The sequence below is a fragment of the Scatophagus argus genome, chromosome 4 (genome assembly GCF_020382885.2).
Source record: "Scatophagus argus isolate fScaArg1 chromosome 4, fScaArg1.pri, whole genome shotgun sequence".
NCBI lineage: Eukaryota > Metazoa > Chordata > Actinopteri > Scatophagidae > Scatophagus > Scatophagus argus.
In genome coordinates this window covers 8668756-8687892 of record NC_058496.1, presented here as the reverse complement: position 1 = coordinate 8687892, position 19137 = coordinate 8668756, and the positions used below count along the sequence as shown (strand labels likewise).

At 43.0% G+C, this 19137-nt stretch overlaps 1 protein-coding gene across 3 annotated transcripts in view; it reads left to right on the top strand.

The window, feature by feature from the left end:
• The window catches only part of LOC124058339 (membrane-associated phosphatidylinositol transfer protein 2-like), a 41187-nt gene that overhangs the window by 4438 nt on the left and 17612 nt on the right, over positions 1 to 19137 (top strand). For all 3 annotated transcript variants that reach the window (XM_046387491.1, XM_046387492.1, XM_046387493.1), the window contains 2 exons: positions 14437 to 14683; positions 18548 to 18762. In XM_046387491.1, the coding sequence (XP_046243447.1) occupies positions 14606 to 14683; positions 18548 to 18762 (293 nt within the window). In that variant the 5' untranslated portion in view covers positions 14437 to 14605. Of the gene's footprint in view, positions 1 to 14436; positions 14684 to 18547; positions 18763 to 19137 lie in introns of those variants that run through there.

The window sequence follows — 19137 nt, the reverse complement described above, 5'->3', positions numbered from 1 at the left end:
AGTTGGGTAATGTTGGTGTTGCTAGGTGTCGTTTCTCCAAAACCTTTAATCCAGATTGGTTGTTCAAGGAGGAACTGCATAATCATTTTTCACTTAAACCAGACAATTTTGGAAGTCTGTTGCATGTTGATCCCCTGTGACTTTTATCCCAGCCACCATATACACACAATCATTGTCACTCCCACCCAAGATAAAGGTGGCAGTATAATTGTAAAGGCTAGCTGATAAGATGCAGTGGATAGTGACAGAGATGGAGCGGCTGTACAGCTGTTAAACAATGAAGGACATTTTTGTGACTCTGTACCAGTGACAACAGTGGGCGGAGGCATTGTGTGTTCAGGTTGCCCGTACTTGCGTCCGTCCGTCTGTCCGTCCGTCCCATACTCGTGCGTGATACCTCAGGGACATCTCGAGGGAATTTCTTTAAATTTGGTACAGCTGTCAAACTGATAAGACTGTGGAGGTCAAAGGACTAACTTAAGACAAAAGTCAAGAATTCATACATTAATACCTTACAAATATTACAACATTTTAATTAAAATATCTAATCAAATAAAATTTTATTTCAGAAAGGTCAAAAGTCAGCTTCGCTATTTTCTGGCCATTCTTGATAACACCATAACTCAGTAACAGGATGGCAGACATTTGGTTGGATATTAAATTGGTGACCCTAATTTTGGATGTCCACCTTGAAACTGTGCTGATTTTATAGCTCGTCTGTGCTGCTGGTTGGAAAATGTGTGTGGAGCGTCCGTGTTTTAGAATTAAGCTCTTTTGCAGCAACATGCATACCTGAAGGACTGTAGTCCACTATGAGCTCATTGCTTTTGCTGATATTGAGATTCGGATGATTGCTGTCGCACCATGTGACGAAGCTCGGTCACAGCATATATTAGGAGTCTGGACAGCCATGGATGTATGAAGCCATTCAACCATGAGGTGGTAATTCTGGTTCCTCTTTATAACAGATTGCTAACCTATTTTGTTCTATTCTATCTATAAAATAAACAAGCTCGAACCCAGTGATCTCTCCAGGGCTCGCTTCTCACAGCTGGCGAATTGTTCACATTGTTGCATTAGCCGGGTTCCTGCTTTGTTAGGATATTGGAAAAGTCAATTTATTGTACACTCTGGTGGGGACTCGGTTTGTGAAATGAGTTTCTAGAAAGATACTGAAGGCGTTGAACCTCATTCATAACAAGCACTTTGAGGTTATCTTGGAGTGAATAGTCAAAATTATTTTTCCCACAGCTGATAATTCCTGGGTACAAAGACCTCGTGTCATGTTGGTGTCATTTCTTTGACAGTCAGTGGAGACTGATTTTTATGTGCACTGACAACCCCGCAGGTGATTTTAACAAGTTAGGCGTGCATTTTCTCATATGAACTTTTAACAACATGCTGAAATCAAGTGTTTAATCATCAACAAAGCAGCTTTTATAAAGTATCCTTTTTTCTTTATTGCCTGCGAGAGGACACAACTGCTGTCGATTGGTGGTGCTGGAGCAGGAAGTGGCAACAGGTAAAAGTCCCAGCAGTTGTTCAAGGTTTGCCTGTCGGACATGTGGAATTCTCTTAACTGTTAACGTGAAATGACAGCGTGCTTGTAAAGATAAGAATGCACGTTTGGTCCTGATTTGAACAGTCAGGAAGGAATATAATCCATTTGGCTTTTTAGACTGGAAATTTTCCATTCAAATGAACTGCGTGTGTCCCCGGTACTCGGCTGAAACACGGCCGTGGTCTGCCTAACCTTTGCTTTGGAAGTGGATAATGATGATGGATGGTAGATGAGGAACACTGCTTCCTGTTTGGTTAGGGCCTAATACTACACTGAGTGACCAGTTTTGCATAATTAGCTAAACTGTTTTCATCTGTGTTTTACTAAAGTTTACATTAAGAAGAATTTACATGAGAAGTTTAACATAATGGGGAATTAGTCCAGCATAGTTATTTGTTGGAACACTATTCTGATTATTGATTAGATATTTGGATTATTTGTATCATGTTATACACTTTTGTGGAGCTGATATATTTTCAGATGTTTTGTAAGCTATATATTCCAATGTCCTGTTAATATTTTTTCTTTTATTGCATGTGGTGGCTGACAGCGACAGAAATATCGCATTTTGCATCTAGTCAACTGATCTGCTTTACTGTCATCATGACTCAAGACAGTAAGGTGAACTGAAGTTGAAGGGTTTGAGAATACAGGATGTCATATGCAGTAAAGATTATGAAGATTATAAACGCCTTTGAGGCAAATTTTTAATAAAATCAGTAAGATTAACATGACTTGACTGTTGAGCATTATCACTTTTCCTCACCAACAATTAGAAATTAATAGTAGGATTTTCCTGTCTGTTTAGAGTGAATCTTGACCAACTTTGATAATGGCCATTGAATGGCCATTTGATTGGCTTGTGCTTCACTACTTCAAGTGAAGCATTTAGCAGTTTCACTGCCCAGTAACGTGAAAACAGACCCAACTGTTTGGGTGGCCTTCAATCATTTGAGTACCTGTAGGGGTTTGAGCCAACCCTGAAAAGCCTCTTAGGGGAGGATAGGGACACATTGCCTGCTGGCTGGTTGTCTGGAGGTGTGAGTTTTCTTTTAATTAATCTTAAACAGACAATTAGGCATCATGACAGTATTTTAGATGAGCCTCCATCGTGCGCCTGGGTGCCAGCCAAGCGCTGAATGAAACATTGTGTTTTCTCTGCACCTCAAACCCGACAGACTTTGTCCTTCTCTTGCGACCCGCCCTTGCACCTCAGCTCCCTTGAATAAAGCAGCTGATGCTGATGTTGTGCTGAGCTGTTGACAGGGACAACACGGGTACAACATGTCCCCGCCTATCACTGATTAGCCAGCTGATGAATGGCATATCACTGCTAATACTCCTGCAGTTGTGCTGTCTAAGAAATGAGACGAAGACACGACCCTTTATGCGGGCTGTGCTGAAACACCAGTTTTTCTAGCAAGGTGTGTGGACTCCAAAGAAGAGCTGAGGGCTTTTTATAGCAGTTGACCATACTTGAATTTCATTTTATGGATGAGGAAAGAAGTCTGCGTATCCTGGTGCGTCCTGTCGGGGAAAGTGGGGGCATTGTTTTGTGGTGATAATGATCAGGCTCGTGCAAGAGGTGAAGTTGAGGCACTCACAAGCACAAACAAGCTTTCTACCAGGAAACTGGCTCTTAAGCAGAAGACACAATAATATCTGCTTATATGAGGAAGTCCTGATTCCCAGTAGATAGTGTATTAGGTACAGATGCACTGATCAACTGGCAAGGGACTGAAATCGGCCTGTTTTCATTGTGCTCTGCCCGGACCAGAGACCGGATGGTCAGTCTCCCATATCTCCAATTTCCAAAGCGGGTCGGCTTTACGCCTGTGCCACACTTGGTACGCAGTGGCGCAAGCAGTAATATTACAGCCGTACACTAACATGTCTTTAGCGTGGAAGTTCTTCACTGTGAGTGAAGAAGACACAAAGCTTGCAGTTTTGACAAAGTAAACCGTGGGGGACTACCACGAAAACATTTGGAACAGCAAACCTAATCAGAGGCTTAAAACACCATCACCCACCTGAACATGCTCAGTTTGAAGAAGCCGGCAAAGGAAAAGCAGCTAAAGCTAAAGGTAGCCAGGGCTCGATGCCAGACACAAGTCAGCAGCCTCTCCTATGTTTCCTTGGTAGGAGTAGTGAAAAGACCAAAAATCAGGAGGATAAATGATTGAATTCATGGCCCTGGATTATCACCCTTTCTCCATAACTGAGTATCAAGTCTTCAGAAATCTGATGAATTACCACAGCCCTGGTGAATTTACAAGCATATTGTAAAATGACATAAATAAATGACGGTTTGTTTTATAAATGTGTCACACTTGCTTTTGTTTGGTAAAGTAAAATATGTCACATAAAGTTGGGTGTACATCTCATTTTCACTTTTTCTTTTACGATTGTTATCTGTAGCTCTTTCCAGTTGTGGAGCACTATGTTTTTGGAGGAAATTGTAAAGTTTATTCATTTCTTTTATTATGAAAGTAAAATTTTGCATTGAAGAAAAGTTGTTTGTATATGCTGTAAATTGTAGTTCTTAGAAAGAAAAATTGGAATCAGCAAAAATTCGGTATCAGCAGGTCAAAATTTGAAATCGGAATTGTCCAAGAAAATCGCAGTCGGTGGACCTCTGGTATTAGGTAATCTAATCTACAAGGTGAATGAGTTGGAAATTCTGGTTGCATTGACAAGTCATTGACGTGTCATTTAGAGGACTTTTTCCTGCCCAGTTTTTCAATGTGTCCACATTAATTGTGAGGCTGATGCTGACCATCAAAGTCTACATATTTTCTCTTGTGATTTGTGTCAGTATTGACCATATATGCCGTTTCATTTATTTGTGTTTTTTTTTTTACCCCACGCCCCCCAGCTCTTGCAGCGCCCTCTGACTCACATGGATCATGTAAAATAAAAGCGACAGCGCTGCTTCATGTCACTATCCCCACGCTTCGCTTTCTTTTCCACTGGCTGCAGGCACCTGATTTCTCTGAGGCTAAAAATAGACTCCTTCAGACCCTAGCTATGTCTCCTCTCTGCCCCCTCAGCCCTTTCCCTTTTTTTCTCCCTGTGTACAGGCTTTTATTGGGAGGTCTCATGGTGTTATGCCCATTCAGAGTGGGGTGTCTCTGTCTGAGAATGTCAGAATCCTTTATGTTATAAGACCGATAGAGAGTTTTTGGTTTTTATAGGCTGTGGCCCTGATAAGAAAATCCCAAGGTGATAAAGCCCAGTTTTCCACGGGGCTGTAAACCTGACCTCAGAAGCCATTGAAATGTTAGCCAAAGTCATAGGACTGTGAGCATCTTTGAAAATGGCCTTTTATGGTCAGTATGAGAGACAGCTTCTGGCTTTGGTCACTTTTGGGCAGCCTGCATTATTCATGCTGCACAAGAGGGTTTGAGGTATTTCACCAAAGAGCAACAGACAGACTCAGCTTTTTTTATGAGGAGCTTTCTTATCGTTGACAGTCAATTTGCCTTGATGCATGGTGTTCTCTAAATGAACACAGCCTACTCACTGAACTGATGACTCAGTGAGTCAATCAGAAAATTAACGACTAAAAGAAGAACGCAGTATAAAAGCAATATCTGAGATGGACTGAGATTGTTCTGTTAAGATCAGAGGTGTTTTCAATCGCTTTTTTGTAAATGTATTGGTCTGGAGCAGCAGGTTGAATGAGAGGTTATATTATCTGTAATATTATTATCTTATTATCTGCTCCAGCTTGAGATGAAACACCTCAGAATACAAGCTGATTTGAGTTATTCTGTCTAATAAAAACAGATTAAACCCACTTCGACTTACCTCTGTTCTCCAGTTTCTTACTGTTCCTCTAACATACTTTTGGTCTGATGCTTGCATAATATTTCAGTTCCTCTGCCCTCACGTCTCTTCAGTTTTCGGATCCATTTTCCTCTCGGCTGCTGAAGCATGAGAAATTGGGGCACAGAGACCCATTTCATCCCAAGGATTCAATAAATTGAATGTTGATGCTATGCTCCCTTATTTCTGCAGTTTCTTCTGACTCTCCACTATATTGTTGTACAGAGAGCTATTAGTGCTCTATGAAAAGAAGTTGCATCATAATTGTGTAGAGCAATGTTTTGTTTTGTTTTTAAATCCTCTATACAGTGCAAGTTGTAGCAGGCTTGTCTTGACATTACCTTTAGCCAAAGTACAGTAACAGCAGTGAACACAAAGTGCTTTTAAACCCATGTGAGATCTGTGAAACCCACATGTAACCCACTACAGGCCACAAACACCATTGTTTTGTTTTTTTCTTACACTGAACTCTATTATATGGTGGTGTTATATGGGGAATTGTCACCTACATACACTATATCAGGGATGCATATATTTAGGCTGACACTATGTTAGAATCGGTGTCGCAGGCTGTTGTTGCAGCGAGAGGACAGAAACCAGAGTGCAGTGAAAATGAGCCGTGGAGGAGATGAACAGAGACCGACACAAGTGAAAGTGGAGACAGAAGAAACAGGAGAAAGAAGTAACAGCCCCGGCAGCATCTGGTCTCTACTTTCCTCGTCACTCTGACTTCATCTTGGCAACCAATAAGGAAAGGGCCCTCTGTGTCTCCATGGTAACGCCCCGTTCAAGCAATGATGGAGAGAATAAAGGGGCAGGAAAGTGAATACATTTTGGCCTCAGGTGTAACATTTTTCTTTGCAAGTTTTGTGGAGTATAATGCATTTCATTTCTCTTCGTTGACATAGTTATTCAAAAAAGTTGCATTGCCAGTTATCGGAGTGCTGATTACATTTTAATGTGAAACTAAATATAGACTCAATAGGCAGGGCACCATGTGCTAAGATTTACTTTCTGATTTTATTTGCTTCAACTGTATTTTCCAGCTCCTGCAAAACTCCCACTGTTTCTTAAAATGTCAACTAACACATGCAATGCTAACCTACAGACATTTGACACAGGAAGTTTACTTTATCTTTGTCTGTACTCAAGGCTTTTGCCATCAACTCGTAAATAACTTTTACCTCCAGTTCCCGGATGTTAGACTTTCACTTTTGATGCGTTTTTCATCTGAAATGCTTGCTCGAAATGTTTTTTAAGCTATTACAAGCTGGTTGAATGAATGACAACGATACTGGAAATCCATTAGTTGTTTTTCCCGCCAGCACTTCTGCAAAGCTTTTGTGCTGTCAGTGGTGAGCGCAGCAATGAAATCCACATTAGCAAGAAGGCCTTGATTTGAATCATCATCTTGTTGCTATCAAACACTCATACAGGAGCTGATGGAGATGTTTGAGAGAGACTGCCTGAATCTACAAAAGCATTTCTTGTCTTAGGGTCTGTAGGCTACATTAATTAGCTAATGGGATGGACAAAATGCTCGGGTAGGGATGCTTTCCTTTTCTGTATCTGTTCGAGTTACATAAGACTGCTCTCTGCGCAGCTGATTCGGGCTGCCTGAGCGCTTGGAGAGAATGACAGCGAGGGGAGATCCTCATTTAACCTTGGCACGTAACTGATTAATCCAAGTGTAATTTGCATATAAGGTCATCTAATTTTGGATTTCAGAGTGAAGTGTGGCGTTGATTAGAGATAGAGTCGGTATGTAACAGCCTCGTTTTGGAAAACGGTGGGCTGATGAGCGCCACCGAGGCATAAGAAAACAATGGCTCCGCTTATTAAAGCAGCTTAAAGTTCTCAGCAGTCGCCGGGCGCCAGGTTTATTTATGTAGAATTTTAATTACATGGTGTGGGGGTATCTAATCTAAACTTTACTTAGTTTTCATTGTTTCAAAGCTTCAGATGTAATGAGGTTGACTGCTCTGCCTTGGAGTGAGTTTGTCATGAGATTTTGTGCCGTTGTGCCATTTCCGTGAAACTCAGTATCCAGTCGTAAATTTGTGGTCAGCTAGAAAGAACAGCTGATCATTGCAACAGCTATATTTCAGGTGTTGCTTTCTTCTAAAATCAGTTGTTGCTCTGTGTGACACTGGTGTGTCAAACTGTAAATAAGTTTGACATGCTTTAGATTAATCTTTTGCCACAGCTTTTAGGAAAGGCTTGCCGAATCCACATGCTGACTAAAACTCTCTGTTAGTGGATGATTAACAATTCATTTGGCTGGATTTTTCATCTCTTGCTCCGCATTAATCTTGTTTGCAGAGTTCTGCTTTCCTCGTGACAGCATATTCTCCTCTGTGTCTGTGCTCGGTGGTGGTTCTTGTTTGTCCCCTCGCTGTGTAAACGAGAATCGTTTTAGCAGCTCTACTGTAGGAGGACGAGGAGAAGGAGGAGGAACACAATAGCGGAGATGCTCACGGGGTGGCGAGTATTTTTAGCTTTTCCCTTGCACTGCAATGATGAGTAAAGAACAAGGGCAGGTTGTGCATCCCACCTTCTCCTCCATAGGCTAAGAAGGTGCATCCCACCTTCTTAGCCTATGGAGGAGCATGGCCCCAGGGGACAAGAAGAGTGATGGCATTTGTTTAAGATGCATCATGGGAGCTTACTGTTTTTACATCATGTGGCACAAGATAATGCACTCCATTTTATTATGATGTTCTACAATCCCTGTATTTTATCTTCGGAGATCACATCATGTTGCGTCTGCATTTGTCTGTTCTGTCAGCTCAGCCTCTGTTCAAAGTGAGTTTGTTATGCAGAATAAATGACAGACTGCCTTAAATATTTTCCCAGCTTTGATTCTTCAGTTTTTCTGAGTTGTGCATTGTGTGCTGTGACACACAAGTCATCCTGACCACTTTTTAAATATGGAGAAAAGATAAATGTTTGCTCTGCTCCGTGCTTTTATTGAAGTCAAACAAAGCCAAACATGGGCTTTGTCAAATGGCCTCCACCCAAACTACACCTGCATGCACCCACAGAGTCCAATGGAAATATCTTATATCAAGGGTAAAGTGATAGATTAATACCTTTCACATTCAGAAATGTGGTATGTGTAAAGGTTAAAGCTTCCCAAGTTACCATTCGGCACATTAATGCAGATTCAGTTTTAGAGATGAGGACGAAAGTAGTCAGTCTGGAGGGGAAAATGTGTATCGGGGGGCAGGTTTTGTAGGGTGTAAATCAATCTTGCAATCAGTAATCTGCTCCACATAGTTTATATTTATCTAATTTAGACTGTTGATGAATGATGTTTCATTCTTTGCCCTTAATAGATACTCTATGGGACAGAGCCCTTTTACGTTGTCCTTGTTTAAAATACACTTTATGGCCTCTCGAGTGTTGGTGGATGGTAAACTCCCGCGCTCTGGCTGCAGAGCACACTCATTCCAGCGTGAGCCTCACTGTCTTAAGCCTTTTGACATTTCAACTGGACTGGTGGATAAAGCCCATCAACTCAATCGAGGGTTCTTGTCACAGACAGAGACTGTGTTAGCAGCGGTTGTCATAGCCGAAGTTGTCTCCACAATGTGAAGGCAACACTGTGTGAAACTGATCTACGGTATTTTAGGCAGTCCAAGGGGCTAACATTTTCCACTTGTATTTTAAAGGGGTCTTGCCTCGGGTCAGTCATGGGGGAACCCTCGCTCCCCCTCCTTCAGCTCCTCTGGGATTCATCACCTCCTCTGTTGCTCCACCTCAAAGTAGTGCTCTCTAAAACAGGGCTAAATTTAAAGGAGCACCACCATTGTGGAAAAACCCTCATTTGAGTCAACACCTCCCTCCTAGTATTCTGCTTTGTGTCAACAGCAAGGCTCAGCTGTTGCCTTCCGTCCTGTGGATTCATAGCTTTCAATACGAAGCTATATGTTCCGCCATCAGACACACTTTCCGTTACTGCGGTTCAGGAGATCCTGGAATGGTAAGAAAAATGGATCACAGAGTGAAAATATAGCTCATTTGATCTGGTCAGAATCAGTTAATGAGAACGTTTTCTCTTCGATTTGTTTCCTTTTCACGCAGAGAAAAATCAAACCAAGCCAAAATACATCGCTCCAGAAGATGAGAACTCTGCTTATTGGTCAGATGTGTCGAGGGTGGAAGCAAGAAAGTAAATATAGGAAGATGGCCTTGTGTTTTGGACCATTTCATATTTTTTGTTCTGCGGTTTAATTAGGGATGCATCAAATGAGAACAAGGTGAAATGTTTAACATTTAACAATTAAGTCACAGACTTGACAAATTCAATCACAATTCACAGAAGATGAATAACAAGTAGCTAAAAACAAAACATTAATTAATTAAGCAGGAATCAAAATTCTGTTTAAGCATTAATGAAAATAGGTGCATAGACGTAAACATAGAACTGAACTGTACTGATCAGCCAGACAGTCACCGATACCTGATCCAGCCGTGAGTCAGTATCAGATGTGACTTTAACATGGAGCAATGGCATTGGCATTTGCTCATAACCATGGTAACTATTTGGGAAATATACCAGCAGAACTACAGTATACAAGCAGGAATAACGACTGTTTCGAAAATGCTATACATTAGTTCTTCACTGTCTTCGTGCGGTTGGTTCGGTCCGCACACAAGTGTGATCACTGTGTTCACACCTGCTGGAACGAATCACACCAAGGGGGAAAACGAACCAGAGTCCGATTTAACGAGACGAAAAAGTGCAAATGTGAAACACTCTCAATGTTTAGGTGTGAGAGAGAGCCTCTGGGCTGTGAAGGATAATCCTGTCTTTGTTTTGTGGAGTAAGCAGGTTTCATCTGCTTAGATAGGACAGTCATCCGTGTTTAGAGGTGAGCAGATGTGCACAACCTTCAGTGCTTGTTTGTTGATGCAGGCTCTAGGAATCACACAGATCTAACTGTGTTTACAGGTCTTGTGGCTGTTGTGGTATTAAGCATCACGTGTCTGGAAAGTTTCACTGGGTTGACTCTGATGACAGGCTGTCCGGCCTGTACCTCTGAAGGAGCTGCTGTTCTTCTTCAAATAAATTTTTAAATAGATTGAAAAGTGAATTAAATGGTTTTAAACAGTCGTACTCTTGCCTGGCTGGAGGATTGTTTAGTGCCTCTTTCGGTCCCTCACACCCTCTGAGAGGGTCACAGACGAGGGTGTTGCAACATTATACACCTCAAGGTGCACGGTCTTTCTGCTGCCAGCTACATATTTAGCAGATTTCGAAAGCGGTGGTCGGCAGAGTTACAAAACACAGTCCTACACAAAGTATGTTGCAGCTATCATTCTCTTCACTTTTGTCGATGAAGGAACATTGGAGGCTGCTTTGTGATGAGCGCCGTGCAGCATGTGCTGCTATTGCGTCATTGCCTAGAGGGGGGCAGAGACTGTATTTTTAGAAGGGAATGAGCATATTCTCTGAACAAACAACGTCAAGCACTCTGCTTGCGTATGCTGGGATTATTGTGACCGGGCTATTTTTAAGCTGCGTGGGTTAGAGTGCTTTTTTTCTGGGTCAAGTGTGGTGCCAGTACGTACTCTCGAGGCTGCTGGTGGATCGTGCATTACACGTCCTATGCTGTGCACAGCATCTGCAAGAAAGAGTTAGAGAGATCAGGAGCTTTCAGGGCATTCTCAGGATGCAATCCTGCTGAAAAAAGAGACACACTGGTTATATTTGTGCAGCAGTCAGACACTCCTGAGGTCAGCCGGTTCAGAAAACCTAATTAATCTGTAGTGTATCATTTAAGGACAGGATATTGCAATCTAAATCTAAGCCACAGCAACAATGCATAAATATGTGTGTGCCACATTCCAATTAAGATTAATTAGCCACATCTCAGACTGACACTACTGATAAACAGACAAACATGTTTTTGTGGGAACCAGTTTGGCTGTGTCAGCTTTGGCTGTTGCTCCCGTGAGCCAGAAGAAAGAGAGACAGATGCTGTATACACACCCCCAAACTCCAAAAATTTGGGATGCAGTGTAAAACGTGACTAAAAACAGAAGGCCGTCATTTGCAAATAAACTGTGTTTACTAACAACAGTTTTACAAAGTGTTCCTGAGGCGTTGTGCTGATATCCATTATGCAGTCATGTGTTTCACAAAGCGATGAATCTCGCCTCATCCTTGCTTGAATGACTGAGTCTTTCAGCGATGCCCCTTTCACACCTGTCCATGAACCTTTTTCTGGAATCAGGCTTGTATGTGTGAAATTAAAACGAACCCTATGTGTATGACAACCAAATAAGGCAAAAATTAATGAACTAATTCAACAAGAGGTGGACAGAAAATCCATCGACTACTTTGAGTCAGTGTGAAAGAGAAATGTCTAACGTCTGCTGGTTTCAGCTTATGAAGAGTGTGAGGGTTTGCTTCTTTTCCCTGTCTTAAAAACAAACAGTTCGAGTACATCAGTGAAGATCCTGTAATTTTTTTTTTTAATATAATTAATAATAATCATCGGCTGAAAAACGAAAAACGAATTGATTAATAATCTGAACAAAAATCAATGGATAAATTCATACCGAAAATAATAGTTAGTTGCAGCCCTATCAAACAGTCCTGCTTGGCAATTAGGCACATAATTCACATCCTTCGGCATCTCTACAAATTCCTGCATCACTTTGCCAACCCATCCTATTATCCTGCTGGACAGAGTAATGCTATGACTGTATGAAGTTCCTCTTCTGTTTTGCTGCCCGTTTCCTTTTCCCGTCTCACTCTCTCCATATGCTTTTGTGTCATCCTCCCTGTCTTTACATGCCTGGAATCACTCTCTGCATGTGGGTTGCCAGTTGGTGGCAGCTGGCTGGACGTGGATCACCACAGTGGTCACTAACTGACTTATAATGAAACAGTAAGAGAATCTGTCTCACTGCTAAATCACGCTAAATGACTTCCAAATCGGTCCAGCTGTCACATCCAGAATTGCTAGCAGAAACAGTCAAGAGTTCGTCACAGACAGCTTTAGTTGCAACCTTCATTCAAGCCGATCCCACTTTGTTGAAGTTCATGCTTTGAGTGGATTGTGAAGCTGTTACTCATCAACACTGTCACCAAGGATGAGCACTGTGACCTTCGCCTCTAAAGCCTGGCACTAACATGTAGAGGCCCCTAGGGCTCCTGAGCCGCAGGCTTTTCTCTGGACCTCTCCAGCCTAGCCTAGTTTTATCCCAGCCTTTCCCAAGAGTGCAGTTATTTTCGGCAATATGTGATGTTCTGCTCTGATTTTGTCAATGCGTTGTTCTTCTGTGGACGGCAATGATATAACATGAAAAATGTATAGGAAGACAGTGTTGCCCTGTTTTAACCAGAGCACCTCCCAGTCTGTTAGTAAGCACCTGCTTCAGGTTTAGAAGTTAGACAGACTCCATCTTTGTCCCAATAGTACTTCAACAAGCTTATTAGGTGAAAGTGCCTTCAGTGAGGAGTTGTGGAGGCGAACACTCGACAGGTGATGGACCAGAGCCCTTTGGCAACACCAGGAGCCGCACCAAAGCTGGCCTTTGTTCACTGGATAAGTGACGCAGCAGGAATATTAGTGTGTTTACTCAGAATGGCAGGGTGCCAGACTGAGGTCCATTTGCTGCTATAGGTCAGAAAAGAGCGAGTATTACAGTTATGCAACACTGGGCTGTCACATGTAAGTGGCCAAATGCAGGCAGTGCTATAACGTTGTTGCTGTCTTCCGTCACAGGTACCATGTAGTTTCATCAGCATGGTGTCTAAGATGCTGTGCACTGTGCTTTGACCAGCTGTGTCCATGCACAGACTGAACACTCTCTTCATTAAGCAGATTTTTACATCTTTGTTGAATTATTAGCAGCTCTTTTTCAAATTGCCACATTTGAGAATATAAAAACAAGACCTAGGAATCTGTTATGTTAATTGTTTTTGGCTCCAAGAACTGAAGTCACAAGTTTATCTTTACAAATATTTGAGAGAAGCGTTCTTCCTGGTAGTGGCTGTCTCAGTTTCCTTCCACTGTTCAGTCAGTGTGTCACCTCGGCTGACAGTCCCCACGGTCGTGATCTCGTTGCGTACTTGCCTGGCTTCAGAGAGCTGTTCTTCCCTTAGCGGTCAAAAGCAGACTTCTGCAACTCACGCCACCCACACGTTGGTTATGTATAGCCCACACCTACCCCTATTTGCCCAGTGGTTTGAAAACAATGCTTTGTGCAATTCTAAGACTGCTATTTGAGAAACCTCAATCATGCACATGGGGCTCTTACAATGTTATGTAATGCTCCCCACTCAACCGTAATCCCTCTTATGCTGAGTGAGCCCCCCATGTGACGGTGCTGGGGAGAGACTGGGTGGCTGTTGGGACTGTCGGCAAGGCCCGGTGGCCATGCACCCTTCATACGCACAAACATACAAACACACACGTATGCGCACACACACACACACACACACACACACACATTCTCTCTCTCTCTCTCTCTCTCTCTCTCTCTCTCTCTCTCTCTCTCTCTCACACACACACACACACACAGACACACACACACACAGCAGTGGCCTGTGTATAAGAAGAGAAGTTTATTCTGGAAAGTGCCTTACTTAGATCTGAGATTCTGGATGGAGACACAACACTGATGCTCGTCTGTAGTGCCAAGGCTTGGAGCAGACAAATAGTATCTACACTGAGCATATATGTTGTAGATGCCTGCACTTCTCCTGTCGTCTTCATCTGCTCGTGAGCCACAAGGATGAGTTTTTATCCTCAGTTATGTGTAGAAGAATCTTGCAGCTTCTGAAGGTAGTCTGTGTGCTTTTTTTTGCTTGTGATGAAAGTTTCTTGTTGCTCGTTGAAGCTAGTTTTGAGAGATGGGTGTTGATGAAGTCCTGTTTGAAGAATCACTATGTATTTTTGTGAGATCAGCCATCAGGTCTAATGACTTGACTGTAACTAATTCTTTTGGTTGGATGCTTGTACTGATTTATTTTCAAATGTATTCTCAGCTTATGTGCCTCATGTTTTTATTTGCTTCTTGCACCACAGGAACCATCAATGAGGACTTCAGCTGGTGATTTGACACGTCGCATATAGGAGCCCCCTTCCCAAGTCTCTCCTGCCCCCCCCCTTCCCTTCCCTCTGTCCCTCCCTCCCTCCCCCCTTCCCTTGTCAGTCTTCTTCCCGATCCCCCTTTTCCCCACCTCATAGATTCACCATGCTTATCAAGGAGTACCGCATCCCCATGCCCATGAGTGTGGAGGAGTACCGCATCGCCCAGCTCTATATGATTCAGGTGAGGTCACAACACCATATCCCATGCCAAATTCTCAACCAGACACAACTGGCAGAAAAGCTGCCAAGTAATACGGAAGCCAGGCGACAATAACGTCAAAGAGGAGATCCATTAACACAGATGGTTTTTCAAGAGTGTGATTGCAGTGTTCTCAATTATGAAACGATTGGTCACAAGGTGTCTGACGCCGGTGGAGTAACGGAACAAAGAGAGCTTGTGTGCTGATAGATTATCCAATTTAAACTCTCTGAAGCTGGTTGTTTCCACCCGTCACAGACTGCATATTTTTATTCGTCAGGAGGGTGGGGGCACCGTACTCTCGCCGCAAACTCAGTGCACACATATGACTGCGATGGGGGTGGACATCCTGCTTCGTCCGTGTCAGATTGTTTCATTTGTCTGACCAGACCCTTAGCTGGAGACTGAGTGTCTGTGTAAAAGCTTTAGGGTTTATAGCTCCAAGCAGGAAAGGCTGATTTATACGGCTTTGGTTATCCAGCGTGGAAACATATTTTCTGTTCCTGTGACATGTGTACATGAAGCAGGATTTATTTAATCCAGTGGTACTGCCAGGTGCTATGAGCAGCAATACACAGAAGGGTCATGGAGAGCATTCCCAATGACTCAGACTGTTTTTAAATAAATTAACATCACTTAGTTGCTGTTGTTTAGACGTGTTCCACACATTCAGACATTTAGGTGCATTTTTCTATTTAAACTTTTTTTCTCTCTGGAGGCACGTGGTGACTAAACATTCAGCAGTTGTGTTGGGATTGGAGCTGGGCAGGTTATATAATGTGTATCACAAATGGTTTTACGTTTGTTGAAGAACAGGTTGTAGTTACAGGCCTGCTTGATCAGGTTGAGGAACTTTGCTAGTTTCAGTCTGCCTTGCTTCTTCAGTGATCTTATATCGTGATGGTCTTCTGATAGAGGGCTTCCATCAGAAGACCAGGATCATGAGACGTGTGAAATATTCATTGTTGCTCTTGCCAGTGACATCGACCATTAATCTGGTAAATTTATGGTGGCTTTACAGTCAACACAAAGGTATGTGTAAGTCTGGACCCAGCATTTCTTTGTCTTGTTTGCACAAATGGAAATAATATTAAGTGGTTATAACACAAGTCTATAAATAGTACACAGAGTATATTGGACAGATTTTCAGTTGACAACCTTGTGCTGTTGCTTTTGCTCATCTTCTCCCCTCGGTTTACCAAACGCAGGTAATCCAGTTGAACTGTTGATGGATGGGAACATGACTCAGCCAATGTGCCTAAGCAAGAAGACGTTTCAAGCAGCACAGACTAGTCTCTGCGCTACACTTTTACGTACTCAATAATTTATTTGGCATCTTTGCTTTTTTTGTGTATTGTGGAGAGCTATTTATCATGTGAAACACTTAACTGCAGGTCCTCTGCGTTGCCTGTATGCAGTTATGTCAGACAGGATATTGTGCAAAGATGTTACACATGCACAAATAGGTTTGCAAAGTCTTAGTCTATGCAAAAAGTTGTTCTGTGCATTTCCAAGCATGTAAACAAATCAAGAGGAATTCTTACCTCAGTGACCCATAGTTACCTTTCCCCCTGACCTCACCCTCTTTGCACAGCCTGGTTGCTGTGAGGCTTCTGTTGCTACGGCAACCATGACATCAGCAGCGTACCGGTGGTCAGGTTCTGTTGGAGAGACGGAGTGAATGAAAGGAGGAAATGGAGGATAAAAAGAGAGGCTGCGAAGAAGGGAGGGGAAGAAATGAGAGAGGGGGTGGAAGGAAAAGAGAGATTTTGTTGGTGTCTGTGGATACCCTTGCTTCATTGCTGTATGTTACCAGGGCAACTGCAGCATGTCGGCCTGCCTGCCTGCCTGTGATCCATTCCTTGTGTAAGCCTCATAGATGAAGTCAGGGCCTGAGTACAGTCTGGCCATATCTGCACCTCAGCAGCCAGTGCCCCACCCCATCTCAGCTCTCGCCACCTTTCCTTCGCCCTTGCAACGCCGGCTTATTTGGTAGCTGATTGTAAATTCATTATCACCACATAGCGATTTGCCGTAATGTACGAAGCAAATGTGGAATGCGGAATGTGTGAGAAATTAAATATGAGAGGATCTCACTGTATCTCATCCATTTGCAAGCATCTATCATGTTCTGACTAAGCAACTGTATCTGCTGGAGTCAAGTGAAAAGCTGCATCTCAAACAGGAAACAGGTCTCGCAAACTTGATGGCAAGAGGAAAAAAATCAGGATGTGACTCCCATCCTGTCAGAGCAGTCGGATCTACACAGATGCAGTAGGCTTCGACAGTGCTAGCTTTTATTTTATAAGGGGTTTGAAGGCTGTTTAAAGAAAGGTGGGAGAGACAGAGAGAGCGCTCATGTGGCAGAGGTTTTAGGGTAGGACTTGAACATAGGGGCACCTTGTCTTTGTGCACCAGACCTGAAAGGATTTTACAATAGGACAGTGTAGATGACAGCCTTCCTCCCTTCCTCTCACGTGAAGGCAAGTCAACACATTTCCAGAGCCCCTTGAAAACTACTTATTCATTTTTGTTCCCCCAGTGTCACAGTTTTGTGCAAATGAAAAAAAATCATTACCGTAAATGTCACTTTCAGTGTTAACTTGAAGCATATTATTTACTCCCTCTCTTCCCTTTTCCCTCTGAGGGAACTGCTGACTCCTGGCCAGCCATTTGTAATCCTCTTCCTGGTGAACTGTAAAAAATTATCCTGCGCTCCAGGGCAGTATAGAAGTGACACTGTGTTTGGCAAACTGCAGTCACCTCTCAGTAGCCTAATTAAAGTAGAGTACTCTAGTAATTTATCTTTCTAAATACAGTGCTAATAGTACTGACAGTACTGCACTGACCTTTTTCTTATCAGTTTCAATGAAAAGCCATACTGCTCTGTGTGAATGGAAACACGTTTTATTGTGATTTGAGGTGATTTGGACACATTCATTGTTTTACATGTGTGTATTCCCACAGGTACGTACATTTGTAGAGTATTGATGGTAAACTTGACGTTTACATCAGCTTTCTTGTGTACCGCCTGTTTTGCGGTGCTGTGGTGGCTGTGCTGTGGCGTCTGTGCTGTGTCTTTGGAGCTGTGTCTGGGCTGTTGAGAGCAGAGCGGGTGGCTAATGAATGACCTGTCAGAGGTAATGAGGTCCGGAGTGCTGGATGCCTCATGGCTTCCTCCTCCCTACTCCACTGATTCACTGCCTTGCCTGCGTCGCCTCTTCTGACCGGACTGACTGGAGAAATCTGTCTTTCTATTATCCCAGCGCTGCACAAGTTTGTCATACTTTGAGCTGTATGTGGAAAGTATATAAGTAATCTCTGATATTTATGGTCCTTGCTCTTTGCACCCCGTGTTGTTAATAGTGTCAGCACTTTGACTATGCTCTGTTGTTTAGGTTTTCCGTTTCCTGATTTCATAATAGTCACAAATGCCACACATTCTTGTCTTTTTGAAGCTTTGAGTCACCTAGCAGTCGGTCTATTCAACTGCATCTGTAGGCTCCACCCAAGCCTGGGTTCCTCTGTGCACCTGGAATGTAAATGTTGGAAAGGTGTGGCTACATGAGCTGGCTTTTGGCTTCCTGATTTGCAATTCAGAGCTGACATAGCTTTCAGGAAGCTATTACTTGTGTTGTGTTGTGTTTCCGTCTACTGGCTATAACACATGACTGAGTCCATTTCCTATCTCCGAGGGACACCATGTACATTCATTTGTTTCACTTCCTTCTTAGACATCTGTTTAAGATGGGGGGCTATTTTGTATTCATATTTTTACATTTAACGCAACACTACTTATGTGCAAACATGACCACCTTAAACTTCCTTTCTTTATTCTTCTTACAGAAAAAGAGCAGAGAAGAGAGCTGTGGTGAAGGCAGTGGGGTAGAGATCCTAGAGAATAAACCCTACACAGATGGACCGGGTGGGGTGGGCCAGTACACCCACAAGGTCTACCACATTGGCATGCACATTCCCAGCTGGTTCCGCTCCATCTTGCCCAAAGCAGCACTGAGGGTTGAAGAGGAGTCCTGGAACGCCTACCCTTACACCCGTACTAGGTGAGGTTTGCTACTGCAAGAGGGCCACCTCCACACCCCTTCAGAGTGGGAGTGCAAGTGCATTCAACTCTGCCAACTATGAATTTGTTATCTGTTTAAAAGAGATGCTGTGTGCATGGGTGTTTAACTGCTGCAGCTGATACACATTTAAAAATGATCCCTCCGTTTAGAGTATAGATGACGATTCAAACCTTGCTTGTATTCTGTGCAATACCTACAAAATGCCATTAGTGGTGGGTGTGATGATGTCTAGTTTGAAGTCCTGTCGTAGCTGCCCCACCCCACCGCCCCCGCGACCCCAATAAAATTCAAAAGAATATAAAGACCTCGGAGCAAGTTGTCAGAATATTGCAGAGCAGACCATAAGATCGGCCT